This window comes from Fusarium verticillioides, chromosome 10 (assembly GCF_000149555.1).
Source record: "Fusarium verticillioides 7600 chromosome 10, whole genome shotgun sequence".
Classification (NCBI taxonomy): domain Eukaryota; kingdom Fungi; phylum Ascomycota; class Sordariomycetes; order Hypocreales; family Nectriaceae; genus Fusarium; species Fusarium verticillioides.
The window spans coordinates 1440535-1467312 of NC_031684.1; the positions used below are offsets into that span (position 1 = coordinate 1440535).

The 26778-nt window shown below is 49.0% G+C and overlaps 14 protein-coding genes across 14 annotated transcripts; 7 read left to right on the forward strand and 7 right to left on the reverse strand.

The window, feature by feature from the left end:
• Positions 1-172: 172 nt before the first annotated feature.
• On the forward strand, positions 173-1738 carry FVEG_08597 (hypothetical protein; the record flags this gene model as incomplete). The annotated part of the gene is made up of 3 exons (XM_018897485.1): positions 173-439; positions 493-853; positions 942-1738. The coding sequence occupies 3 exons, from the start codon at positions 173-175 to the stop codon at positions 1736-1738; spliced, it is 1425 nt and encodes a 474-aa protein (XP_018755152.1).
• Positions 1739-2815: 1077 nt separating this feature from the next.
• FVEG_08596 (hypothetical protein) lies at positions 2816-3610 on the forward strand (the record flags this gene model as incomplete). Its single annotated transcript, XM_018897484.1, has 2 exons — positions 2816-3230; positions 3285-3610. The coding sequence occupies 2 exons, from the start codon at positions 2816-2818 to the stop codon at positions 3608-3610; spliced, it is 741 nt and encodes a 246-aa protein (XP_018755151.1).
• A 308-nt stretch (positions 3611-3918) lies between these two features.
• Positions 3919-4158, reverse strand: FVEG_16369 (hypothetical protein; the record flags this gene model as incomplete). The annotated part of the gene is made up of 1 exon (XM_018905615.1): positions 3919-4158. The coding sequence occupies one exon, from the start codon at positions 4156-4158 to the stop codon at positions 3919-3921; it is 240 nt and encodes a 79-aa protein (XP_018755150.1).
• Positions 4159-5093: 935 nt separating this feature from the next.
• On the reverse strand, positions 5094-6807 carry FVEG_08595 (hypothetical protein; the record flags this gene model as incomplete). Its single annotated transcript, XM_018897483.1, has 4 exons — positions 5094-5430; positions 5494-5975; positions 6035-6621; positions 6675-6807. 4 exons carry the CDS (start codon positions 6805-6807, stop codon positions 5094-5096), a joined length of 1539 nt encoding a protein of 512 aa, XP_018755149.1.
• Positions 6808-8205: 1398 nt separating this feature from the next.
• FVEG_08594 (hypothetical protein) lies at positions 8206-10260 on the reverse strand (the record flags this gene model as incomplete). Its single annotated transcript, XM_018897482.1, has 2 exons — positions 8206-9881; positions 9933-10260. 2 exons carry the CDS (start codon positions 10258-10260, stop codon positions 8206-8208), a joined length of 2004 nt encoding a protein of 667 aa, XP_018755148.1.
• A 995-nt stretch (positions 10261-11255) lies between these two features.
• FVEG_08593 (hypothetical protein) lies at positions 11256-12213 on the forward strand (the record flags this gene model as incomplete). The annotated part of the gene is made up of 1 exon (XM_018897481.1): positions 11256-12213. Exon 1 carries the CDS (start codon positions 11395-11397, stop codon positions 12211-12213), a length of 819 nt encoding a protein of 272 aa, XP_018755147.1. The 5' UTR covers positions 11256-11394.
• Positions 12214-12803: 590 nt separating this feature from the next.
• FVEG_08592 (hypothetical protein) lies at positions 12804-14280 on the forward strand (the record flags this gene model as incomplete). Its single annotated transcript, XM_018897480.1, has 2 exons — positions 12804-13120; positions 13209-14280. The coding sequence occupies 2 exons, from the start codon at positions 12804-12806 to the stop codon at positions 14278-14280; spliced, it is 1389 nt and encodes a 462-aa protein (XP_018755146.1).
• A 321-nt stretch (positions 14281-14601) lies between these two features.
• FVEG_08591 (hypothetical protein) lies at positions 14602-15829 on the forward strand (the record flags this gene model as incomplete). The annotated part of the gene is made up of 2 exons (XM_018897479.1): positions 14602-14661; positions 14714-15829. The coding sequence occupies 2 exons, from the start codon at positions 14602-14604 to the stop codon at positions 15668-15670; spliced, it is 1017 nt and encodes a 338-aa protein (XP_018755145.1). The 3' UTR covers positions 15671-15829.
• On the reverse strand, positions 15784-16496 carry FVEG_08590 (hypothetical protein). The gene has a single exon (XM_018897478.1). It carries the CDS (start codon positions 16385-16387, stop codon positions 15947-15949), a length of 441 nt encoding a protein of 146 aa, XP_018755144.1. The 5' UTR covers positions 16388-16496; the 3' UTR covers positions 15784-15946.
• Positions 16497-16902: 406 nt separating this feature from the next.
• FVEG_16368 (hypothetical protein) lies at positions 16903-17350 on the reverse strand (the record flags this gene model as incomplete). The annotated part of the gene is made up of 2 exons (XM_018905614.1): positions 16903-17104; positions 17163-17350. 2 exons carry the CDS (start codon positions 17348-17350, stop codon positions 16903-16905), a joined length of 390 nt encoding a protein of 129 aa, XP_018755143.1.
• A 144-nt stretch (positions 17351-17494) lies between these two features.
• Positions 17495-17925, reverse strand: FVEG_16367 (hypothetical protein; the record flags this gene model as incomplete). The annotated part of the gene is made up of 2 exons (XM_018905613.1): positions 17495-17643; positions 17712-17925. 2 exons carry the CDS (start codon positions 17923-17925, stop codon positions 17495-17497), a joined length of 363 nt encoding a protein of 120 aa, XP_018755142.1.
• Positions 17926-18047: 122 nt separating this feature from the next.
• Positions 18048-18710, reverse strand: FVEG_16366 (pyruvate decarboxylase; the record flags this gene model as incomplete). Its single annotated transcript, XM_018905612.1, has 1 exon — positions 18048-18710. One exon carries the CDS (start codon positions 18708-18710, stop codon positions 18048-18050), a length of 663 nt encoding a protein of 220 aa, XP_018755141.1.
• A 1585-nt stretch (positions 18711-20295) lies between these two features.
• FVEG_08588 (hypothetical protein) lies at positions 20296-24373 on the forward strand (the record flags this gene model as incomplete). The annotated part of the gene is made up of 2 exons (XM_018897477.1): positions 20296-22453; positions 22789-24373. The coding sequence occupies 2 exons, from the start codon at positions 20296-20298 to the stop codon at positions 24339-24341; spliced, it is 3711 nt and encodes a 1236-aa protein (XP_018755140.1). The 3' UTR covers positions 24342-24373.
• Positions 24374-24993: 620 nt separating this feature from the next.
• Positions 24994-26742, forward strand: FVEG_08587 (hypothetical protein; the record flags this gene model as incomplete). The annotated part of the gene is made up of 4 exons (XM_018897476.1): positions 24994-25484; positions 25537-26099; positions 26150-26353; positions 26414-26742. 4 exons carry the CDS (start codon positions 24994-24996, stop codon positions 26740-26742), a joined length of 1587 nt encoding a protein of 528 aa, XP_018755139.1.
• Positions 26743-26778: the final 36 nt, after the last annotated feature.

The following is a 26778-nucleotide window of genomic DNA, read 5'->3' on the forward strand; positions in this document are numbered from 1 at the left end:
ACAGCTGCCATATCACCCTGCATGTATTCGAGCTCTTGAGAGGCAAAATGAGGCTCCATGGCCCAGCACAGCTGCCCTCTTCATTTTAATGCTCCCACTTCTCCATTGTGTTATCCTGCCGCGTAGATATTTCGCTCAGGCTCCTTTTTCTGAAACAAGACTGTTGTTCAACATGCAACTGACCATTCTGTCGTGGTTGGTGTTACTGGCGTTGGTTCATACCAGCTACTGCTCCGCTCTGTATGCTTTCTTCACCGACCTCACCATCCAAGTTGGCGCGCAAGACTCTGCTACGGGAAAGCTTCTCTACAGTACCTGCAATAGCCAGGATATCCCAATCTTCCCACTCGAAAAGCCGAATATCCTCGATACGAGAGAAACACCGCGGAATGGCACTGCGCTTACAGCCGTAGGCTGGGGAGATGTGAATTTTATCACTGTACGTGGTGCCTCTCCAAACTGATCGTGGTATGAAGCTCACAGCATGTCCAGTCGCAGGTCTTCTGGCAGACTGAAGATAATACGATCGTGCAGGGGAAGTACATCTGTAACATGACGACAGGAAAGCTTGTGCGCGACCGCGAGTTTCAGATCTCGGCTGCCGCTGGGGTCGACTCCATCCACAACGAAACGGGCCTCTCAATCGTCAACCTTGGAGAGAAAGATGGATATCGTCTGTTCTACCACGACGAATACAGGAGAGTGAAGATGTTGTGGTATACTGATGATGATGGGTGGAATGATGGGGGTGCCATCTCACAGGATACTGCAGGAGGCATGGCGTTAGGGTCAACGATCTATGACTTGAAGAACATTACTGTGCCTTTCCCCAAGGACTCTGAGAATGTTGGCTGTCGCGCCTAGACAAGTCTGGGCTGTGGACCCTAGGTATGCCAATCGCACTGGCAGTACTGCACGAAGCAGTGGCTGACAAGTAATAGACGCGTTTCCGAACACGTTACTCGGACCCTACACCAACAATACATTGCCCTCGGATATGTATTGGACCTTCGAAGACGAAGCTGATTTCTCTCTTCCCGCCTGGAACGCTTCCCTCGAAGCCATCGGCGCGGCGGTGGACCGATCGCGAACACGAAGTGTCTTCTATATCGGCAGCGATAAGAAGATACATGAAGTCAAAGCGACGAAGAATGGTTGGCAGCTTGGCTCAAACCAGACAGAGCGCACATGGCCTGTCGCCGATAACGCGAGCTCCGGTCTTGCCGTAGTATCTCAACAGAGCGAAGGCAAAGCTTGGCTATACTACTGGTCCAACGAGACAATCGTACAGGCATTCAAGGACTACGACGGTGACTGGATTGATGCACAGGCACTGCCAGAAAAGCTCCCTACAAATGGAACCGATGACAAGAAGCCCAAAGGCAGACCAGCACAAGAGGATGAGCCTGAGCCAGAGGGTTCCAAGGGCCTGAGCTCGGGAGCCAAAGCTGGAATTGGTGTTGGAGTCGGTGTTGGAGTAGGCGCGCTGATGATCGGTGTTCTGGCTTGGCTGTGGATGAAGCGACGCAGAGAACGCGCTCACCAGGAGAAGGTGTCAGGTATAGTGGAGGTGGGAGGAAGTCCTCTAGAGCCGCGTTTATCTGTGTTCAAGGAGGACTTGCCTAGAGAATCTGAGCATGTCGAACCGTCAGAGATGGCTGGCCAGGGACGTCCAGCTGAGCTGAGCCACCATGATTCGGCGGTTTACGAGATGCCAGAGCATCATGCAAGGGCATAACAGGCGGGCATCGGATTGAAGGAGTAAGGCTCGATAAGATTGTCAATTTTAACATGAGCATCAATAGCAGTCAATCCCCTCTTTGCCTCTGTCTAAGTTATTGCAAATGAATGGTGAAGACTGGAAAGCTTGATCTTGGAGCGAGTCTGTCAAGCCCAACTCACCGGTGCTCGGGCCGTCCTGGAAGTCGGCGACGTACAGTGGCTCTAGCAGTAGCTTCCAGTGATGCAGTAGCCTATCAAATAGCCTAACAGCCCCCAAGCCTGGGCCGCTCGATTGATCACACGAGCTGCATCTGGATGGGGCTCGACTGGTCGGGCCTCAAATCCTAGCCGGCTCTTCCCCATTGCGAGCCAAGTCCGATTGAAAGGACGCATGACTTTTGCTCAGAGGGGTCGAAACGCACATGTAGAGAAACAAACCCGGAGCTGGAGGCAAAGACACACAAACCAAGAACAGTTCATCACATTCCCGCGAGCGCCCAACACTAGCATTGATGGCTACCTGAAAAGACAGAAATGTATCCGTAGAAAAGCTCGATCAAAACGGTGTCGCTGGCGAAAGGGGCTCCCCAACGCCAGCCACTTTAGCATCTCAGCCAGCCACCGGGCCTGCTTCTGACCAGGGTAATTTGAAGCTATCGATGTCCCGGGGAGCGGCCCGTACCATTCACCAAATCATAACTAAAACGGGGCAGGTCCACTGACAGGCCGGACCAATTAGTCCATGGGCAATTAATTTTGGAAAGGGTAATTTGAAGAGAGAATGCTGAGCGAAAGCCACAGCTGACCCCCGAAACGCTATTGAATGCTGAGGCTGCCTGGTTCCCAATTTTGTCTCAGCTTGTGAGTCTATTGACCGAGCCACTCCCAAAATGGTTGAACCTCGAGGCTAACACGCCGGCTGTATATATAGTTCAAATCGAGGGATGGACCGATATAGATAGTTGGAACGGTGGATTGGAATGGAAAGGCGCCAGCCCAGGATCTGAAGAAGCAATATAAAATACAGAGTCTGGCCCCTGTCTTTGAACTGGACAAGACTTTGAAACTCCTTCTGATACTCTGAACCGCCACCATGATCCTAAATCCCTTTCTTATCTCTTCGCTTGTAGCCACCGGCCTCGCTTTATACATCCCCCAAGAACACACCGCAAGCAATGAATGTAATTGCGAGGGAGAGCTTGTTCACAAAAACGACACCCAAAGACATCTCTACATTTGCGGCGATGAACGTCTTGGGCCCACCGACCTGCCCAAGAATCTTCCTCTCAGTACATATGTCGCTAGCTATGACCGGTTTGGAGGCTTGACTCCCAATGAATTCCTTGCGAAGTGGTGGAATGACACACTGCGTGCCGATGGCAAGAAGCCAGTTGGCTGGATGTATCCGTCAAAGAACGGTTTTGAGTTGGATGATGACGAGCGACCCATAAGGGCGAACGTGAATCTTGTAAAAGGAACGCTGGTTGACAGGTTTGGAGAACCAACAGGTAAGGCACACACTGCGTCCTATTCCAAGTTTCAAGACTGACATGATACCAAAGGACGTTTCCTCTCTCCTGCGACAGCTCCCTTCTCACAGCGGGCTCTCCACCCTGCCAACCTCATCACCGGGAAGAACCAAGAATTCCCCAGCAATTACCACTTGTACAAGGTGACCAAATCATTCACCGTTCAAACGGGGCCTATTAGGCCATGGTTTGGTCAACCAGGTTACGGTGTACAGTTCTTCCTTGGTGAAGGTATTACGGTGAATGACTACCTGAGCAATGGTAGCTTAGAACCGCTTAACGCATCGGCTTTGGTCCGGGAGACAAAGCACTGCGCACTGAGTGGAGGAGATACTAGCTCAGACTCGGAAGAGCTATAGGCACCTCAACCAGTTGGAAATGTTAGAATTGAAAAGCAACTTGAAATACCAAGTAGCCAAGATTCGACTGTTTTATTGCTTGTTCAATATTCCCCATGTGCGACATCATGATACTCGTCATAGCGGTACATTCTAGCGAATAGTGGATGTTAGTTATCACTGGCCATATATCCTGTTTCAGAGAAAGGTAATTGATGATAGTTTATTAAGAGAGGTACCATAAACCTCTAAGGCTCTCAAATTCCTTATCCTTGCAATCCTTTTGCCTTGTCACGCCGTTGTCCATCACCTTGAGTTCATAATGGTGCCTACAGAGGCTCAGGGCTGGTATACTCCCAATGCTCTGTCAGATCGGTGGCCAGGTGATACAATCTTCCAATCGATGATTCATCAGAAGCCAGTGCTTCATCATCGACCTGTCGCCTCTTATCACATTTGTCGCAGTATTTATTGCTCATTGAGGTGATAGTGCCGCAAAGCTTTCCCGAGATGTTTTTGTTACACTTCCACTTCTTGTGGTCTTTGCGTACAGTCGTCGTAGTGGCCATTGTGGAATTCTCTGGTTTATAAGATCTTGATATTCTGCTTTGTGTGGTTTTATTTGATTGAGTTCTGGATCCACGCTTTGTGTTGTACAACGTTTGTTTCGAGGTAGCAAAGGCCGTATTTATACCTACTCTTCATTCACGGGTGACGGTTATTCACTTCAAAAGGCAATCTCAATGTGACCCCACGTCTCTCAGCTCACTTGCCAGGCATGTGTGCTAACATGAATCAGATATCACACACTGATCTTACATCACGGAGGTAAGAGTTGCAAGTCACTAACGAGGAAGCATTAGTTTATGTGACGCATATCGTAAATCCTTGATAAACTCTGAACTACTTACTGAAGCACAGCATTGATACTTGCCGTGATTGGAGACCTCTGACTTCCGTGGGGCGTTTCCATATGGGAGATCTTAGGCTTGTCGGGAACTCTATTAGTTCATTGATCGACGACCGATTTCGATACAAGTCTTAGGTTAGTTCCCAGTGGCCAAACTTCCTCATCAACCACTATCAACTTCCAACTTCAGCTAATATGTCTCATTCATCATGACACCATTCGAACGGCTTACTACAGAAGTGAGCAGCCATCATGGTTACTGGTATTGCAGCAGGAGTCAAAAGGCTGCGGTGATACAAACGATATTGAAGAAGAAACCTGCAAGACATGCAAGAAGACGCGGTGCGCAGGCGACGACGCCTGGGCCGCATCACCTGAAAACGGCAAAACATTTGCAATCGAGCATTTGCACTTTGTCGATGAGAAAGGCCAAAAGCGCTGGCGCTACGTAAACCCAGACGCAGAAAGGCAATCGGAGACTAGTCGATCTTTGAGACACATATGTGAAGGAGAAAGGAAGTGATATAGATCCTGGTTCATAATATCAATGTGGGCTACGCTAAGTACACTAGGCAATTGTCCTATCCTCAGATCCTAGTCGAGGTGCTTCACATCAGCCTTCTCAATCACTTGCTTCGTTTCCAGCTCATCTGAGTAAAGCCCTTCTGGTGCATCGCCAAAGATGACCGAAATCTCCTCCAGTGTACGCCCACGTGTCTCGGGATAGAAGAAGAAAATCACGAAGCCGTAGGAGACGAGAAGAGCCACATAAACGATGTAGTACTTCCAGGTAATGGCAGACAAGGCAATGGGGTTGACGAAGACGTTGAAAATGAGGGCCAAGATCATAATCATCCAGGCTGCAGAGATTCCGCGGCCACGTAGCTGGAAGGGCCAAAGCTCGAGAGGGTATGCAACCTGAAGAGGAGTTCTGTCAAGCGCCGCGTTAGTGATGTGATTCATAGTAGAAATGGGTGAAACAGATTCGACTTACATAGCAATGGCATAACCGGCATTGAACAAAAACACAAATGGAATCATTGCGACTCCAACCGATCGTGATCCCGTTTGCGCAAAGCTTCCTGACATGGCAGTGATTAGGATAAAGCTGACAAGCATGACTGCGCAAGAGATCATGAGAAGAACTCGTCGTCCCAGTCTCTCAACGCACGAAGCCCCCGCAACTGCAGCCAACCAACTCCAGATCTGGAGACATCCCATGATCAGAGTCTGGTCAGTGACGCTGGTGATTCCGACGGTGGCAAGAACAGTGGAGAGGTAGTAGCTGACGACTCCGTTACCGACCCACTGACTGTAAATCGCCAGTGATGCCGTGATGAAGAGTCGGCGACGATGGGCGGGAGTGGATACGAGCGATGCCCAGGAGCTTGACTTCTCGGCTTGTTTCTCGGACTCGATGGCGGTTGTAATCTCGTGCAGTTCGAAGTCGACAAGCGGATGGTTCGCGTCACCGCCCTTTAAAGAAGTACTTAGCCAACTGTTCGAATGGTGTCAATCATGTCAATTTGACTTACCGCGTGCATGTTTCCTAGGGTCTCGCGCGCTGCGTCTTCCCTTCCTACAGATACTAGCCATCGAGGACTCTCGGGCACGAGGATTAAAGCAGGAAGTGCAACAATAGGCAAGGCGATCTGGAGAATGGTGGGTATTCTCCAGGCCCAATCAGTGTAGTTTCTTGTGCCATAGCATGCCCAAGCTGCAATGATACCACCGATGAAATAATTAGTGTTAGTCAAAGCAGTAATGACGCTTCGATGGCTGGGGTACGCGATCTCAGTGATGAGAAGAGGGATTGAGGTCGCGAACATGGCTGTCGGGATACCGAGGATAAAACGACCTGCGATCCACTCTGCCTCAGTCTTAGCACCTGTCTGAAGACCAGTGCCGATTGCCAGCGGAATGAACCCCAGGAAAGCTGGTAGACGGCGACCATATTTGTTTGCGAGCCATGAGCTAGGCGGGCAAGCTACAAAGAATCCGATAAAGTAGATGGCGTTGATGAAGCCGGACCATTCGCCAGACGGATGGTCCATGAAGTCGCTCCATTGGGGAAGCGATTGAAGACCGTTGAGGAGACTTCCATCATATCCGATGGCAGATTCTTATTCAAGTCAGTTCTCACGAGCCATATTGATCGTTCCTTATGCAACTCACGGAAGCAAACCAAGCCCAGGATCAAAGTATTGAGTTTAAGCAAGTGGGCTTGCTTGTACCACGGTGTAGTCTGGTTCGGCAGTACAGCCTCAAGACCTCCAGACGGAGGCTGGATCTTTGAGTCCACAGCCATGGTTCTCAATTGACTCGGTGGATAGTTAATTAGTGGAGTTGTTGAGAGCCGCTATCTGAAGAGCCAAACCGCAAAAAGGGGGGGCGATCAACGGCAATTATGTATAAACTACCATGGTATGATACTGCACGGGGCACCCAACAACACGGAACTATTCCCGCGCGGGTCGACACAAAACGTCGCGGGGTCTCCAGGTTTTTTCGCAACGCCCCCAGATCTCCAGATTATAGGATGGTATGAACAAGGGATGAGCAATTCGATACCACCTCGTTCCACTTAGCTGAGATACCGGCCAGGGTACATGACAAGAAAGGAACTCGGCAACCCCGCAGTTGTCTAATTGATATCTCCATCTTTACGAAGTTTGCCGGATATTGCCTGTCCAAAGCGTCACTTGCACGAGTCAGGCGCTTGTCCTGATATGATTCAGAGTCAGGATGAACTGCGGGTAACTCGGTTGAGCTCCGGTTAGATGCTCTAGCGTCGGTAGAAGCTGGGGAAACTTCGTTTATGAGTCGGATAGCAATTATGTGAGATTGTTATTGGTTCAAGATGAAGATCTGAAGCTGTCGGCAGTTGGGCCGTCTAAAAACAACATATATTGGATCCCTGAGCTGAAGGATATGCCGGAATTAGACTCTCAGAATGCCCAACGGTGAGATTCTGACTTAAATTGATCCCATCTTTCATCTTCAAAGTCCTCCAACTTCATATCAATTGTTAGGCTGTCGACTGTGAAGCTGCTGTTGAGCAAGTTCGCCGGCAGTTTTTCTGATCCCGTGAGCAGTCTCGGGTCCGTGAAGTGGGATACAGTTCAGGGACCCCTGCATACAACACTTGTTTCGGACACGTAAATGACTGGCTCTCCAAGTTTCCTCCTCCTCAATCACCAATCCGCAAGCATTCCGAAAACACTAGCTCCACCTCCACGCGATACCCCAACCCGTCAAATGAAGCCAAGGCCGTGAATAGGACCGAGTCGGGTCCGTCCAATCGCCCTCAGAGCAAGACCATGGTAATGTGATACGGCAGTTGCGTGAGTATCGGGTCATGATATCCACAAGCAAGAAATGTCCGTTTGTAATGATCATGTAATACTCAATATGCATCAAGTTCTTGAAAGGGCGAATGGATCGTTTCATGGATGGTAACATGGCATCCGACGATCGATGAAAGGGCCGATGCATTCTCCTGTAGATCGACTTGTTCCGTGGTTGTTGATCATCATAACTACTTAGTCCTAGGGAGCTTTTTTAGTGCGGTTGCAACCAAATCCGTGCTATTTCCCCAGATTGATGATCTCTTAGCTCACATACAAAGTCTAGGGTATTGCTCACGATAGTACGGAGTAACGGCTGAAGGTGAGCATTCTCTCTTTGGAACTATCATGCAACTTTCTTAGACTAGCGTTATAGTGGACTTTCGAGATCCGTCCGCACTTATCCGCGCAACTCTTGGACCGGATCCAGGCAAGGTCGCAATAAGGCCGAAGAAGCCAACATTGTCCGGGGAATCAAAGACAAAGAGGCCGACGCGCTTATAAGTGCTTGGAGCTCCACAAACTGCTTGGAGGATAAGTCCCTCAATAATCACAAATGGTTCGCCAACTGGATTTTTCTCTGGGTCATTTACCCAGAGTCGCAGGGTCGACCTCAAGGGCAGAAACGAGAACGATTCCCCGTCCTGAAAAGTTGTCTCAAGAGTATCTGGGTACGCGTAGATCATTGACGACATTTCCAAAAGCACCAATACGGTATATTGCGCCTTTTCGAATGCAGCGCTGGCACGTACAGTGCCCTCGCCAACACAACCTCGTAGTTGAATCGACCCTTTCACTTGCTGCGAACGGGAGGAACTCTGAGTTAGATGAGTTCTGACGTCGATGATTTCAATCAGGTCTTCATCTCGCGGTAAATTTATCCTTTGCGGCAAAACACATGAGTCAACGGCGGCCCATGACCATGATGGAACACGCTCGGGATTTTGGGGTCGGGGCTCGGGTTCTAAAACAACCCAGATGAGTCCTTCAACGATCCTTGACCTCCAAAGACCTGCTAGGTACTCGTCGCCAGAATTCTTCTTGAACATCTCGGCTATACCAGCCATGGCCATCAACCGGTCATCAGGGCTAGTTAGACTGCACTTGGAGTATGTCTTGACCAGATTCATCCACTGCTGATAGACATCCACGGTCATTTTCTTGTCTTCTTCCTTTGCCAAGATTGTTCGACGATTACCTTCGTCAAAGAAGGCATCAATGGCTTTCAAGTCAGGCGTGTACAATACGTCGGTGGGCCGAGGCGACCACCGGGGGAACATCTCACTGTTATTCATCTCGCAGCATTCCCATACAGCCTGGGTCGTTGTGAAATGGAGCACTCTCGGTGACAGAATACGCTCCTGAAATACCCATCCACGATCGGTAAGTGGACCTTGTGTTAGTCGCTGCATGTGATGTTGGTCCCAAGCGTCGAATCTTCTGGGCTTGCCATCAGAGAATGGAATTTTGATGTGCCCTACTAGGGTTTCCTGAGCAGTACGTAGCCGAAACAACCCTTCATCAGGTCCCTCGGAAGCGGTTGCGGAGATGGTGCAGGCGGAGTTGGCATAGACCAGGTGCATCTGAAGTGATTCTCGGGCCCAATCCTCCGGCGAATCTTGAATGATGCACAGTGAGTCAATCCAGAGATACCTGATAGAGAATCGACGCGCAACCGTGATGGCTTCCCTGAATGTCTTGGGGAGTTGTTGTATCCGCGCGCCTTTTCGGAAGGCTTCAAAATTCGAGCTTATGAGTCTAATCGAAGGGGATTTGGCCCACCGGTTACTCAGAGTCATATAATCGGGAGGATCTGTGATATCTTGTGGGTAAAGACAAAGCTTCCAGATATCGCCAGAACCGATGTCGATGAGCCGCGATGGGGCAAACTTGGGCGAAGATTTCAATCGTGGACACAATTCGTGCGAGCCGCTACATGTTTCATACCACTCGGAAATCATCTGGTGGACCTTTTCTGATGAGGTACTAGTTTGAAAATCCGGCGCCCATTCTTGCCGGATTGAAGACTCGTCATCTGAGCACCTTAGTGATTTTACCAAGTTTGATGTGAAGAAAGTTAACATACCCTCGCACGGAATGAAGCAAAACACGTTTCCTTTGTACTTAAAATAATCACACGGTGCCATTTCGAACTCTAGGTACCTTATGTGCCAATAGATAGGTCCGTACCAATCTGGTGCCCAAGGTCGTCGCTCCAGGCTGCACTCAAATGGTTTCCAGGTACCAGGTTGGTTGGACCAGCCTCGGATGGAGACATCTGCCACGGAGTCCCAAAGCTTCGCACATACATAGCAGCCGTCATCTACGGCCTGTTTGAAGCTAGAGAGAGTGCTGTGGTGCTTGCAAATTGTGTGAGACCTATTCTCAACTGCTTCCAAACCTGTCTGCAGCATGTCGAAACAGACATTGCAAAGCTTGCTAGGTGTCATCATCTCGCTCATTGATTCGACCTATGGGGTTACTGAAGGACGTGATAAATTGCGTTTTTGATCAAGCAGGAATGACCGGTGTCCGTTGCTCAAACAGTCAATCGTAGCTAAGACGGTCGCCTTGTCGCGAGGCGAATCGAATGTGAAGCGGGGTTGACGAGGCTGATCTCAAGGCAGAATTACAATATTGGGACCTCACTCATAATATTTTCAGCAATGTCTACTTGTAATAAATTACTCTTGGAGCTCGAGTGATTCATCTTTGTTTCCTCCAAGCATGACACAGTCACCATAGGTAGTGACAATTCCCTATGTCATTCAATTTTTTCCAAGCTGGTTGATGTGTTTTATCATCTGAACAGTCACAAGCAGCAAACATCCAGGTAGTTGCATCGCGGACAATCGAGGAAGCTTCGGGGAAAGAGGAAGAAATTACCCTCTACTGTCCAAGCCGACATATTCACTCTTTTTGTCCGAATACTTGATGTCCTGGCTAGATAGAGAGCTTGACGTTCAGTCTTCGCCTTTTAATTCAGATTACCCTTACGGTGGTGGGTCGTCAACCGTAAGCCAGTAAGCCAAAACAGTAGAAGCCCCTGAAAGAAAAAAAAAAAAAAAAATAAGCCAGCGGATAAGCCAGGCCTGTGACGTTTCTTATGCAGTGTAATGCAGGAAAATCTTAAACGCCGCTTATCTCCCACCAAAGTTATGTCCGTCACCACGCAGCGGCCTTGAGTGGTGCACGCCAACACCCGGAGATAGGCTGCAATTGCCGGAGTGGATCACAACGTGCATACAGCAAAGTTGACCACTTCCCGATTTCGTCAATGCTTCTTGTAAATCCCCGTTCTTTACTGGACAGCCTCATGATGATATGGGGCTGAGTAGGAATGGCGTGCCATAGTCTTCGTATCAAACTCCGCCGTTTGAAGTGTAAAGAAGAACAAAACGTAGCCCTATACAAACGATGAACCTTATTTAAATCGTCGTCTTTCCCCTTAGCCAGGACTTCTGAACAATTGACATCTCATCAAGTTTCTCTGATAATTACACTACTGAAACTCACCTCTACCACTTATACAACACATTGCTTTCAACATGGCCCGAGTCTGGTTCACCACTGGTTCTTCTCGAGGCGTTGGCCGCGCCTTGGTCGAAAAGATCCTCGAGTCAGGCGATGTCGTCGTCGCAACTGCTCGCAACCCATCTCAGCTCGACGACATTGTCGCCAAGTATGGATCCGATAAGATCCTTGCAACCGCTCTTGATGTAACAGACTTCGAACAAGCCAACAACGCAGCCAATGCAGCTATTGACAAGTTTGGCCGCATCGACGTGGTCGTCAACAACGCCGGCTACGCAGACATGGCATCAATCGAAGATGCAGACATCAAAGGCTTCCGTGAGCAGGTTGACGTCAACCTCTTCGGAGTTGTCAACGTTACAAAAGCAATCGTGCCTATCATGCGCAAACAAAAGTCCGGCCATTTTATCCAAGTCTCAAGTGTCGGAGGCCGCGTCGGTACACCCGGAGCAGCAGCCTATCAGAGTGCCAAATGGGCCGTAGGAGGATTTTCAACTGTTCTAGCACAAGAAGTGGCCCCCTTCGGTGTCAAGGTTACAGTCGCTGAACCTGGTGGCATCAAGACTGACTGGGCCACCACCGCCACTGAGACAGCCAAGGTCAGCGAGCCTTATGAGCAGACTGTCGGCCAGATGATTCAGCTGGTCAAGGGACACTCAACGTGGACTGAGGCGTCTGAGATAGCTAGGGCTATTATTCACCTTTCAAATGTGGAGGATCCCCCATTGAGAATCATCCTGGGCAAGGATGCGCTTCAATATGCTCATATGGCGGCCAAGGCACTTGCTGAGTCTGATGAGAAGTGGGACAGTGTCTCAAACCTGGAGTTCTGACAGTTGTGAGATAGCGATGCTTGGACAGACATGCTGAATCCTTTTGTACGATAGTTGAATTGATGGTCTTGATTTTTTTTTTCTTAACTCACATCCATTTCCCACCAAACTCACGATGAATGAATGTCTTCTCACCCGACTGCTTCATCACACCATTGGTACTTCGAGGTCATGACATGCAGTGCCGTTGCAGAATGTCACATATCACAACAAGCAAGGGTGTGTCCATGTCCAAATGCAGATGGGAATGTCCTTGGTGGTTGGCTGACCACTTTGGTGCTGGTTCCACCACCAGACCCATGCAATTATGCAGGAACATGAAATTTTACTAACTATCGGAACGAAATATTCGATCATTTTCTGCGGAAGCTTTACTGGAATTATTGAACCGCAAATTCATTTCCATGAAGCCGGTTTCATCCGCCCATGTCTCATAAAAGCTCGGTTATCAAAGTCCGCTAGGGTCTTATCTTAGCGCCTCGCTGACTTATCGGGTCTCCCCGGTTCGCTAAATCAGGTCCGCCAGCGAACTTGAACATTGCGTCACACGACCATCAACAATTGAAACTTCACTTTCACAACTCACCATGATGTCCAGAAGTCGAGAAGCAAGAGGTATTGTCGCTTCGCTGCGTAGGCCGCATGTGCTGCGACCAATCAGCCCTGCATTGGCGCGTCCCAATGTCAACAGCTTCCATACAACAACGCCAAGAAAAACAGATGGCGTATTTCAGGGCCTCGAGGATAAGAGGCAACCAATGCCATGGATAGAGGCATTTGAGCGTCAGCAAAAGGGCCTACCGGCTCACAAGTCCGATGACTATCCCAAGGAACGCGACCTGGCCCCCAAGAAGATGAGCGACAGCTATCATCGCGTCGTGCTTCCTCTCAAGAAAGACCCTTGGTTGTCAGATACTTATGTCAACTCTTCTGGTCACATACGGCAAGCACATCGATTGAAGCGATTTCACGTAACAAACTAACCTCTATGATAGACTCGGAACGTTATTCATGGATCTTGATGCACTCTCTGGAATCATCGTCTACAAACATACCGGTCCTGGAGTTACTACAGTGACCGCCGCCCTGGACCGTATCACAATAGCGCATCCACTCACAGAAATTTGTGATCTTGAGTACAGTGGTCAAGTCACTTACGCTTCTGGCAGGAGTAGTGTTGAGATCACCTGCAAAGTTGCTAAGGCCAGAGAAGAAGGCGAACCCAGCAAGCCCGAGGATGTCCTCCTAACATGTACCTTCACCATGGTTGCTCTGGATCCCAACACAAGAAAGCCTGTCAACATCCCCAAGCTGGTCCCCACCAATTCTGAGGAAGAAAAGATCTTCAAAGCTGGTGAGGCAAAGTCGCTGTCCAAGAAGGAAAACTCGAAGGCTTCGCTTCTCCAGACTGAACCCAATGATGCAGAATCCGCTCTGATCCATCAGATCTGGTTGCGACAACTTGCGTACCATGATCCCAACAACGATCTTCGTCAACCGTCCAACGTTGTCGCTATGGCTAAGACCCAGCTTTCAACGGCTGCGATTATGCAACCTCAGTACAGGAATCGCCATCAGACAATGATCTTTGGTGGTTTCCATTTGAAACAGACCTTTGAGCTTGCCTTTTGCTGCGCGGCCAGTTTTGCTCATGCCCGACCGACCTTCATCAGCGCTGATCCTTGCACTTTCCGAAACCCCGTTCCTGTCGGCAGTGTCTTGTACCTAACTGCCACTGTCGCATACACTGATCCTCCCCTGCTAGAGGAAGATGGCACTGAGCCTGGCTTCCCGAACCCGGAGAAGCCCATGACCCGCGTACATGTTCGTGTTGACAGCAAGGTCCGTGATGTTGAGCACGGTGTTGCAAAGCCAACTGGCCAGTTCAACTACACCTTCTCCGTGCCCAAAGATCTTAAGGTTCTGCCTCATACGTATGAGGAGTACATGGTGTATATTGATGCTAGGAGACGTGTTTCGCTTGGTGATAGTCAGCGAAAGGAGGAGTCAAAAGCTTTCTCGGAGAAGAGGCCTGAAGCCACGGATAATGTCAACTTGATTGGATAAGGGGATATTGGTGCTTATGTGAGCTGCCAACCAGTAAGCCTAGAAAGGCTGGGATCCGAGGGAGAATAAGGAAGCCAATAAGAATACCTGAGGAGAGGATGCAATCCTTATGTCCGAATCTTAATACCGGCGTGAGAACTCTTGCTATTAGTATAGTAATAAGCTCAAAATGGATTACATTACTTCCACGTGCGATAAAACCGTTAACTCCGGGCTGGAGCACTACTTTTGGTCGAGCCTTTGAACGGGCCATTCACCTTTTTACAAATACACTCTCGAGATTGAGATTATCATATCGTGACCACACCTACAACTGTTAAGATGGCACTCTCGAGAAAGGAACGACTGCAGCTCGCAGCTATTGATCCCGAGCTGGAAGTTGTAAGTCTCCAACATCCACATGGATGACTGACTTCAAGCTGATCGGGTTCAGTACCTCAAAACAATAACTATTCCCCAAATTGACACTTCTGATCCAACGAAGGCAATCGCAAGTTTGAGATGGTATATGAAAAGCCTATACAAGCTGCCTGATCCAGATAGTGGCGTTGCTGAGCGTGATATCTATTACACTGCAAGAGATGGCCACAAATTGCGCGCTCACGTCTACGAGCCAGCGAAAAGGACTGAGTCAGCTCCTCCATTAGTTGTTTATATACATGGTGGTGGCTGGACTATTGGGTCTCCAGAAGATGCTCAGCGCTCGTGTCGTGATATTGTACAAAAGCTGGGGGTCGTTTGTCTGGCGCCTTCTTATCGTCAAGGACCTGAAGACCCATTTCCAGCTGGCATAAACGATATCTGGGACGGCTTGAAATGGATTGCTGCGAATGCAGAGTCTGAACTGAGAGCCTCACTGTCCAAGGGGTTTATCATCGGTGGTTCGTCAGCTGGAGGAAACATGGCTGCGATAGCCAGCCATCTGGCCCGAGATGAGAAGCTGACTCCTGCGATAACTGGCGTCTTTCTTCTCGCTCCGATGATACTGCCACCAGAGAAGGAAGATGTACTGCCTGAGAAGTATAAGGACCTTTATATGTCTCGGACTCAAGCTGAGTGCAAGGACGACCCTATTCTCACCCCAGCTTTGGACAAAATCTTTCACGATTCTGCGGCTGGAGATGTATCCTCGCCTCTCTTTGTCCCATTCATCTGGCCAACGGGTCACCACGACTTACCCAGAACGTATTTCCAAGTTTGTGGAATGGATGTCCTTCGTGACGAGGCTTTGATCTTCGAGCAAATGTTGCGCGACGACCATGGAATTGAGACTCGGCTGGATATTTATCCTGGCATGCCTCATATCTTCTGGGGCTCTTTTGCACATTTGAGCCAAGGGAAGAAAGCAGCTGTAGATCTTGTTGAAGGTACCAAGTGGCTTCTGAAGTGATAAATTGGTAACTTGGCCCTGAATGCTGTGAAGCAGTATCTTACTCGACCTTTATGGACTCTTATGATCTTATCCTGGCTAGGGAGGCAGGAAAGATCAGAGCCTTGACCCTAAGGGGTGAAAACATTTAGGTAAATCTAGCTTAAGTTTTAGGGTCACACTCTGCTAAGTTTATTTTGACACCTTATATCTGGGTTCAATATCTTCTGGCTCATTGAGGCCTGTACATCGAAGAATACCCAGAGACTCATCAGATTTCCTCCACAGTCCCATTCATTAGACCTTCTCACTCTCTTCCTTCTTCTCGGCCGCTATCTGTACCAACACTTCCGATGACTCCTCCTCCCGACCAAGAGGCACAAAGATATGATCATGATAGAAACCACTAACCGGGTTACAACCAATGCCCCTTGCCGCTAGTCTTGTCGCTATAACCGCCATGAATCCCACAGCTTCCAAGCTCGATGTAACATTGAGACTGATCATTTTGCAGGGGAAGAAGTATTCAATCTTGTGTGACTCTGCGTAGTTCTTGCTAGTAATCACCGTGATTCCTTCAGACTCCTTGAAGATCATTTGCGTTTCGGACAGAGGTGGCAGATTGGAGGTGGAGGTGAGAGTGGCGAAGACGTAGGTGGTTGGATGGACTGTATGGGTGAGAGTTGAGAGGAGCTTGCTGAGCGAGAGCTCGCCGGGGTCGTTGGCCATGAGCGACATGATTGTGCAATTCAGAGACTCTGTATCTATTAGTGACTAGACAAAATCTTTATCGAAGGAGTCCAATGCAACGGAGCAGACGTCTTCCAAAAGATTTGTAAGTATTTTGATGTGTATTTTGATGGTGGAGTACAAAATGTGGATACGGTCAATTGCAGGGCGCGCCTACAGAGCTAATGACGTCACTTCAAACTTATTACTGTCAATGGTCAAGACTTTCAAGTATATGTTGAACATTGACTGTAGCAAACGAGTGATCTAAGCAGAGACTTAAAATTCAATATCGTTTCCACCTTGAGAACGCACGCATGCTGTGATAGGATTAAGATCAAGCACCCTGGATACCGCTGGGCCTCTGCTCAGCCTTGGCCTTGTTGAATGCATCGATAGCGGCACCAGTCTTGATAACAGCAGATGGTGCATCGAGAGGAGGTAAGACGATTCGGCCAACTGTATTTCATTAGCAACGTCTCTATATCTAGGCGTAATAGGGTGGAGGCTTACCTCAAGGCAGCCTACATTGCCAAAGTTGGGATCTTGAAGGAGTGACGACAGCTCTCCGCAAGTCTTGATAGGCCCGTGCTACTTGGATCCGAAAGCTGGTTTGAAAAAGTCTTGCCGAGCATGGAATATTCCAGGACTGCGACCTCATCAAAGAAGGCTTCTTTGCCGTGAATGAGACGTTCGACTGTGTATCCGCCATTGTTGAGCACGAATCTGCATCATGTGAGCAGACGCTGAAGACTCTCGTCAGAACTGACAATAGGGTCCTTACATGATTGGCTTGAGGTCCCAACGCAGCATATCTGCCAGTGTCTGAATAGTGAGGTGCATGGAGCCCTCGCCAGTGATGAGGACAGGCCTCTTCCACTTCACTCCGCTTTCCTTGATAGCTTGTCCAACTCCAACAATGGCGCCAGTAGCATACTCAATGCTTCCATATACGGTCTGGCTGAACATCATCACTCCGCTAGGGAGTTTGGTGTCGCACAGGCCGAAGGCTGGGATACCGGCCTCACCAATGATCACATCCCCGGGGCGGAAGAAGGAGCCGAGTGCCCGTGCCCGTTAGTATCAACCTCCCCCAGAAAATGGTATCGAAGTGACCTACGCCCCAGAGAAAATTTTGCTTGAGCTCGTCACCAGCTTGGAAGTTGAACTTTGGATATGGATCCCAAGTGACGTCTCGCGAAGCGATGGAAACTGGGTTTGAACGAAGAGAGTCGACGAGACGTTGGAGAACATGAGAGAGTTAGCTGGCTTTGCCAAAAGTGACTGTAAGCTATACTCACATGCTTCATTGAGACCTAGTACTGTGTCTTACCAACAGAGACCGAGAAATGTTGGAGGTCGATCACAATGGCATCCTTATCTAAAACAGTTGTAAATTCGCCGGTATTGAAGTCAGATGAATAGTTGCCGATCCAGATGACCATGTCAACAGATTCAAGCGCCTCTTTGACGGTGGACAGAGTGCCAGCGCCGGAGTGGGCACCTGCGAACTGCGAGATAGCTTTGTAAAGACCTCCTTTGCCCATGGCGGTAGTAAAGGTTGGGAGGTTGGTCAACTTAATCGGCTCATGTGATTCTTCGAGGACACCGTTGCGCACAGCACCTACAGAGAGTTAGTGTGACCTGTTGCACATCTGGGACGTTAGGACTAGCCTCCGTCAACAATAATAGCTGCGGTATTCGATCTCTCCATCAAATTTCTGATTTCTTCAATAACAGTCTCCTCGATAGATGGATCGTTGGGGGGCAGCTCAGTAGGAATAGGGACGTTGAGACCCTCAGCATCGATCATTTCGTACGCAATATCAACGCTGAGCCCGATATAGACTGGCCGACTTTCGTGCATCATAATAGTAAGCATTTCATCGATGTCCCGGGCCGCAGTAGGTGCATAGTTGATCACAACAGTCGCAGCGGTGATGTTCTTGGCCATGTTCTCATACATGTCGAACTTCCCGTTGCCAAGACTGTGATGCATGATTCTCTTGTTGGGAACGGCATCAATAGTTGGGTAGCCAAAGATATGCACAACAGGAACAAATTCCGCGTAGTGGCCAGCCATACCGCAATAGGCTGAGAGTTCACCAGGGATAAAGGTGGTGGCAAAAGCTCCTGCGACGCGGACACAAGCGTAGCCATCTGCAGCATAAGAAGAGATGAGTTCGTTGGGGTTGCCTTTCCAGGCGAGGTCGTTGTCAGTGACGAGATCCAGGAGGGCGAGTTCGTAGTCTCCTGGGACGCCAAAGACTGAGCGGATGCCGAGCTCGTGGAGACGGCGGAACAGGTAGTCACCAACTTTGATCTGAGGCATGGTGGATGATGCAGTGGTTTCCTGGTTTGATAGGAAGAGAAGTATTGAGTATCGCAAATGTATTGTGTAAGAAGACTGTTGCAAATGGCATTCTGTTCTGTGATTTCTGAGGGATCAAGCAGACATATTTATACTCGGAGTTCTCTATCAAGGATGTCGCTGTGTTAAGGGTTGATGCCGTTGTAACCGCTTGTCGGACGAGAAGCATTGAAGATGGTGGTTCTGTACAGCATGGCTGCTTATGCCACATAATCATGGATGGTGCGGAGTTAGAACACTCCAAGGTGAAGCGGAATGCAACATATGGCTCTGCTATATCGGTCGTGCTCATATAAGGTAGCACTGAAACGCTGCGTTCCGCTTTGAACCGTGTGTATGGTGAGTTGCAAGTGCCTTGCCAAGGTTCAGCAGACTTGGTGGCTGGTCCTTTGGGGTAACGGTGACGGCCAAAGATATCCGCTTGCCCGTGACCCTGGTTCTTAGCAATTTTCGCATCTGATCTGACATGCATTCAAGCTGATAAGCAATGACCGTTGGAATGTTAGCCCACATTCTCCTTCTGTTGTTGCTGCTCACGATACTTCACCGACCTGGCTTATAGGTGACCATTATCGGGGACATCGCCTTGACAAGTGTAGGCTAGGAACATCTCGGCGACCTTCGTGACTAGTATTACAGAATTTGCTAAATGCTGTTCATGATGCTGAGACATAGGAAACGTCGGAGCCCACTTGGAAGACAAGACCATGGGTGGATATGAAGGTCATGTCAAGAATTATCGTATACGGCGGTGAAAATAGTGACGGGGAAAGCACAGTATTTCCAAGAATCTCAGGGCCAGCGGGGTACTCTAGGCTAGGGCTGCGGTGATACGCGGTCATAATTGATGGTTGCGTCGCGGGCTGAACAAACATGCAATGACATTCCATCAAAGCCATCTATGTCACAGTACAACGAGGAAGCGGAATAAGACCGCCCCAGGCAAGAGACGCGGCAATCATAGGGTTCTTAGTGTTTCAAATACCTGGAAACCGCTTTTCAGTGTAACATAAGGTTACCAATTTATGGACGTGGAATGACGAAGTCCTGCATAACATGTCGGTCGGGCTCCCCCAAGTTGAGTGCCATTGCGAAGAACCCGAGTCTCATCCGCCCTAACTACTCCGTACGGAGTACATAAAAGATATACTTACAGACCAATAAGCGGCCTTGGTTGACTACCAAAGAAAAGCACTCCAAGCAGCTTTATATTAAACTCTACTGTATGTCGTGTTATAAGTTACATTTAAAGCTCTTAATTACTGCTTTCTTTTAAATGTTCATTCAACGAATAAGTAGAATTACTCCTAAATAATAAATACCTTATAGACTGTCATATAACAATTTAATCGCCGCCTGTTTTCTTGACACAAGAACGTGATCAACATTTCCTCTTACGAATTGGTTTGACGCCGCGCTTAAATTACCCGCATAACTCAATTTTAGGTATCCTCTTTTACTTCATAGCGTAGATCATAGTACACTTATGCGATGACCATAATTGAACCTACACCTCACAAACTGCATCTTTCAACATTTTAGTCAAATGCCTCCCCCAAAATCCGCCAGTACTTGTATGCAATGTCGTGCCCGCAAGGTGAAATCCCTCAACGATCTAATCAACGCGCTCTTTAAATCTGACTCGGCTCGACAGGTCCGATGCGATGGAGGCCCGCATTCATGCTCCAATTGTGAGCGTCTCAGCTTTAGCTGTTCTTTCACGTCCTCCAGATTACCATCTCATCCAGAACGCCGCCGCGGGTCTCGAGCCTGTGTGAAGTGTCGCAGTCAGAAAGTAAAATGCTCCGGCGACCTGCCTGCATGTGCTACATGTCGGGCGCGAGACCAGGATTGTGTGTACCCGGATGGGAAAAGAACTGCTCGTCCTTCGCATCGATCACCGAGCATTGTGAATCAATCTGGGGCTACTTCCGGGGTCTCTCCTAGGCTCTTACAGTCATCTTCACACGATGCATCTACAGATGTTGCACAGTTCGGATCACATTCTGTGGTGGCAGGGCTACCAGCTGAAGCCGACACTCCTCTACCACCTTCCGTAGACGTACCATCATCTTGGGGAGACTCGGTCACCGAACCGAGCCCGATAGAAGGCGGAGGAGGTACTCGCTCAATTGCTTTACCGCCTATGCGAGACCGACTCCAATTGATCATCGATTTCTTCCGCCATGTACATCCGTTGCCCTCTTATGCGTTCCTCAACGAAGTCTCAATAACTCAGCGTTGCCTGGATGGAAGCCTCGACGAAACCCTCCTCTTGGCTCTGCTTGCAATATCCTCCTTTCATCTCAAGTACGCCAAGTATCACCCAACATTGACGGCGCAATGGATTCAGCATGCAGAAGATATCATTTGGTCAAAAATCGAGAAACCCAGGATTTTCACAACACAAGCCCTGCTTCTCATCATCCACTACAGGATCGAGAGTGGCTCATTTCAGCGCGCTTACATGCTGATGGGTATAGCTGGTCGTGCAGCCAGCGCCCTGCGTCTGCAATACGAGAGAATCGACCTTGGTCCTCTCGCGCAAGAAATCAGGCGGCGTATAATGTGGTGTATGGCGCTTCTGGACATGTCTTTCTCAATCGGTTTGCCAGAATCTGAGGTTTGCTCGCCGGATTCTATCTATGTACGGGTGCCGTGCAGCGAGGAAGATTTTCAAACAGAGAGTGATGACAACGATCCCTTGAGTCTGGATGGAATATCTGAGAACGGGTTGCTCGCCACGTCCATTCGAATAACGCTGATCACGCGTGACATCATAAGGCTCATGCGACAAGTCCGGCTGTCATCACAGCCGATGCCACAACTATCTGATCTCGTAGAGGAATTTGGCAGAATGCTGCAACAGCTGGAAATGCCGCCATACAGTGCCCAGGAACTTCAACGCTTTGCATCTTCAAAATGGCTTGTCCGATTTTTGACAGTACAGCTTTCCTGGCATCAAGCTCACTGCGACGCATACAGACTCTTTCTTTCGGGCTATAGGGAGGCGGCTCCTGAAGTTGTCCTCGCATCACAGCCGCAATCTTATATCGCCATGGCTGCAAGAACCTGCTTGTATCACGCCAAAGCCAACATTGAGATCTTGAATGATTTCTCCAGACTTACGGTCTGTCCATTTGTGGCTGATTACAGGATGGCTATCTGCGGCTATCATGCGTGCCGGCTCATTCTCTTCTTGAGCAAATCTGACCTGATTCCGTCTGAAACGAATTTCACTGGGGAAGCCGCGTGCCACCAAGCGTCTGCTATTCTGACGCTATTGCAACGTTTGTACAAGGACTCACCCCTAGTGCAGTTTATCTTGAGGGATCTTGAGGCCATGATCAAGTTATACGTGGCTGGTGATTCCGAGCATGGACGCGACTCTTCTGAACGCGAGGAAAACGATACCCAGCAACCCCGCTTCGCTGTCACTGTACGAAAACACAAGAGTCTAGGCGTACATAGCGTGTTCCGACGAGCTGGATTCGCCGATGACAGCGCAGAAGCTGGGGAACCATGTGAGCGCCCTCAAACCCAGAATATTCCCCAACCCGAGTCGGGAGATGCACACGGGATAGCGAGTCAGCCATCCGTGGTTGAGCCGGGTCTAGATGAGGGTCATATGGCACTGGATGTCTTGATGAAAGCAGCCATGCTACCAAGCCCAAACTTGGCGGATCCGCACTTTACCTTCTCGGGTGAGCCTTTTACGCTTGGGCTCTGCGATACGTTCAATGATTGGTCTTTCCAAGGAGGTTTTTCGCCGAGATCCGATACTGATTTCTTGTGAGGCCGTTCGCCGACTACCGACCCCGCAACCCCCGGATGAAATGAGAAGTGGATATCTCTGATATTGTCGGTTGATTCGATCTTGAAGTGCATTCTATTTTTTATTTTTTGGTTACAGCGACCTCTTATTTCATTCTATGTTTCTTCTGTTTCTTTCCTTTCCATGACTCGAGATCCGACAAGCCTCCTTCTTCGCATCTCTGCTTCTTCCAAGATTGATTCACTTACTGAACTGAACTCCAAGTTACCAACATGTCTACCCGACCGCCCAACATCATCTTCATTATGGCTGATGATCATGCTGCCAAATCTATATCATGCTATGGCGCAGGAATCAACAAAACACCAAACCTTGACCGCATCGCCAACGAGGGCATGCGCTTCGACCACTGTTACGTCACCAACAGCATCTGCACGCCTTCTAGAGCAGCAATCCTCTGCGGCACACACAATCACGTCAATGGAGTCATGACCCTTGACTCCAAGATCAACAAAAGACTACCCAATGTCGCCAAGCAGCTCAAGTCAAGCCCTGCTGCCTATCAGACAGCAATGGTGGGCAAGTGGCATCTTGGCGAAGGCAAAGACCACGAACCCACGGGCTTCGACTACTGGAGCGTTGTGCCCGGGCAGGGAGAGTACTGGGATCCTCAGTTTATCGAGCCTGAGGGTACCACCCGAGTTCCCGGCTACGCAACCGATATCATCACGGACAAGTGCATTGAATGGATGGAGAAGCGTGACAAGGAACGGCCATTCTTTCTTATGTGCCATCATAAGGCTCCTCATCGGTCTTGGGAGTACGATAGCAAACATAAGGATCTCTACAAGGACCCCATTCGCCTGCCCGACTCTTTTACCGATGACTACAAGAACCGCGCCAATGCTGCGAAAGTGGCCAAGATGAGAGTCGCCGAGGACTTGACGTATACCGACCTGGGTGTAGTCCAACAAGAGGGTCCCAGAAGTCAGGTCGGAGAGAAGATGGTGGATGTCTGGTGGTGGAACGACCGCAAGATCCCCGCCCCTGATGATGTCACAAAACTGAAACTCATCTGCAAGGAAACAGCCCAAAGCTTTACTTTCGAAACGCCCCAAGAGCTGGCTGAGTGGAAGTTCCAACGGTATATGCAGAGGTATCTCCGAACTATTCAAAGCATCGATGATAACGTTGGTCGCATGCTTGACTGGCTTGATCAAGAAGGTCTAGCAGAAGATACCGTTATTGTCTATACTTCAGACCAAGGTTTCTTCCTCGGAGAGCATGGCTGGTTTGACAAACGCTTCATGTACGAGGAGAGCTTCCAAATGCCTTTTATGATTCGCTACCCACGCGAAATCGCACCCAAGTCGGTATGCAATGATATTATCTGCAACGTCGACTTCGCGCCCACGTTCCTTGACTTTGCCAACGCTCGTATTCCTACATACATGCAAGGTGTCTCCTTCCGCCCTCTTGTCAAGGGCCAAACACCTTCCGACTGGCAACAAGTTGCATACCATCGCTACTGGATGCATCGGGATGTTATCCACGAGGCCTATGCGCACTACGGTGTTCGTGATCAGCGATATAAGTTGATATACTGGTATGCCGAGGACTTTGGACTTGAGGGTACTAGAGAAGGTGGGCAGGACAAGGAGTGGGAGCTTTTTGACTGTCAGGAGGATCCGTTAGAGCTGTTTAACTGCTACCATGATCCTAAGTATGCTGATGTTGTGAGGAATATGACAAAGATGCTAGAGGATAAGATGGCCGAGATTGGAGATGAGCCTGTTCACAAACTATCTAGCTCATAGAGCATGTGTTTTAAATGCCAAGATTTCTGAGCTACAATGGAATTGTTCAATTAACTGGTGTCTTCGATATTAATATTGGCACTATGTAACTGCCTGTTTTGGTGCTACTGGTCGTGATACCTTTCCAGCAGCGAGCCATTGGCGCGGGCCTACGAAAAGTTTTGACATTCATATCTACTTTCAGTCCCTGACACTTTCATTCTCAGCTGATTCATATCTATATTATTACTCGTAGCCAGCAGTTACAGGCCTCGGAGTGGCAATAACCTTGGCGGTCTCTTGTGTAGAGGCATGCACTTGGCAAAACACCAGCCCCGTTCGCCGAGTAGCGAAAGCCCAATCGCATTGCCAGGTTCGCCGACTACCGGTTACCATGAACTAGCACGTAATTCGACGATGCTCGCAACCAATCGAGTACTAACGTCGGGAAATCACGTTTCTGGGGTAAAGGATAACTCTGGAATCAGGATAATCTGGGGAAGGTTACAACGACGTAGCCGGGCCCCCAGATTGAACATCAGGTGACTGTTGACTATATAGATTGGCGGTATCTGCAACAATATCGATCTTTATTTCAAGAAGAGCTGCAGACTTCTCCCCTTCTCTCCCTCATCCCCATCCCTGGATCGTTTCTCCATCATCGCCCATCACCATGTCGGCAGAAAAGAGCAACACCGCGACTCATCTAGAGGAGCAACAGCTCCCCAAAGCCTACAAGATGACCACCGGACGCGATGCCGCGGCCGACGAGGCTCAACGCGTTGACACGACCCTGACAGCGCGAGACGCTTTCTTCTATTACTGGAAAGCCGTGGGCTGGAGCGTCGCAATCTCAATGTCAACCATCATGGAATCCTACGGCATGCTGCTGATGAACTCATTCTTCGCGTTTCCCCAGTTTCAGCAGAAGTACGGTGTTGAACTGCCTAATGGCAAATACTCAATCCCTGCGAAATGGCAGTTGGCACTTACTATTACTCTCAATGTCGGGTTAATCATTGGCGTGTTTGCTAATGGATACTGCGCTGATCGGTGGGGTTTGAGGAAGGTTATGCTTATTTCACATGTGTTCTATGCTGGATGTGTGTTTATTCTCTTCTTTGCCCCTAGTGTTGAACTACTCGTCGTCGGAACTCTTTTGATGTGAGTAGCCCATCAATCACTCTTGAGACTATACCTAACATCAACCTTGTAGTTCTATTCCATGCGGCTTTTTTGCTGCGGCGACTCCTTCGTATGCGGCCGAAGTAGCACCTCTACAACTCAACGGCTACCTAACAGTCTACGTCAACCTCTGCTGGGTTATGGGCAAGATGATATCCTTTGGCGTCCTCACTTCGATGCTTAAATATCCTACCGAGTGGTCATACCGTATCCCCTTCGCCATCCAGTGGGGCTGGCCACCATTCATGATTGTCGCTATATATCTCGCCCCTGAATCGCCTTGGTGGTTGGTCAGGAAGGGTCGCATTGAACAAGCTGAGAAGAGCCTTCGACGTCTGTGTTGTGCACCTGACAGTGTTATTGATCCCAAGAATACCATTGCCATGATGAGCCGCACGATTGAGACAGAGCACGACATGAACATCCAAGGGTCATATCTTGACTGCTTTAGAGGAGAGAATCGACGCCGAACTGAGATTGCGATGGTCAGCTGGGGTTGCCAGATCCTTCCGGGCTTTGCGATTCAGAACTACATCACGTACTTCTTCACACTTGCAGGTCTGTCCTCTGGCGACGCGTTCAAATTATCCCTGGGTAAGTCTAGATATAATGCCTCTCGCGGCTTTGGCTCATTATCCCTCCAGGCAACGCCGGTCTTGCTTTCGTCGGTACAGTGTCTTCGTGGTTCATGATGACCCGATTCGGCTGGAGGAGACTCTATCTAGGCGGGCTCTGTGCTATGCTGCCACTTATGAGCTTGGTGGGCTTCCTTGATCTTGCAACTGCCGACAAGAGCAATATCCGCTGGGCCCAATCAGCTCTTTTGCTTGTGTGGTTCTTCTGTTACGGTAAGCCAAATCACCATTATCTATGATTCACATAGTAAGAACTAATGATTTGACAAACAGGAATCTCAATTGGCCCCATTCCCTATGGTATCGCAGCTAATGTCGGGGCCTCTAACCTCCGAGTTAAGACAATCTCACTAGGTAGAAACACCTACTACTTTCTGTCCATCATCAACGTCATTGTCGCGCCCTATTTGCTCAATCCACAGGAGGCGAATCTTCAAGGAAAGGCTGCTTTTCCTGCGGCAGGACTCACTATTCTGCTCCTTGTTTGGACTTACTTTAGGTTACCTGAGGTAAAGGGGATGACGACTGAAACTCTCAATCATCTGTTCTATAACAAGGTTTCAGCTAGAAAGTTTCTGGAGGCTTCAAAGCAGTACCAGTAAAGCTGCAATAGTATCTAGCTATAATAATACTCTTGA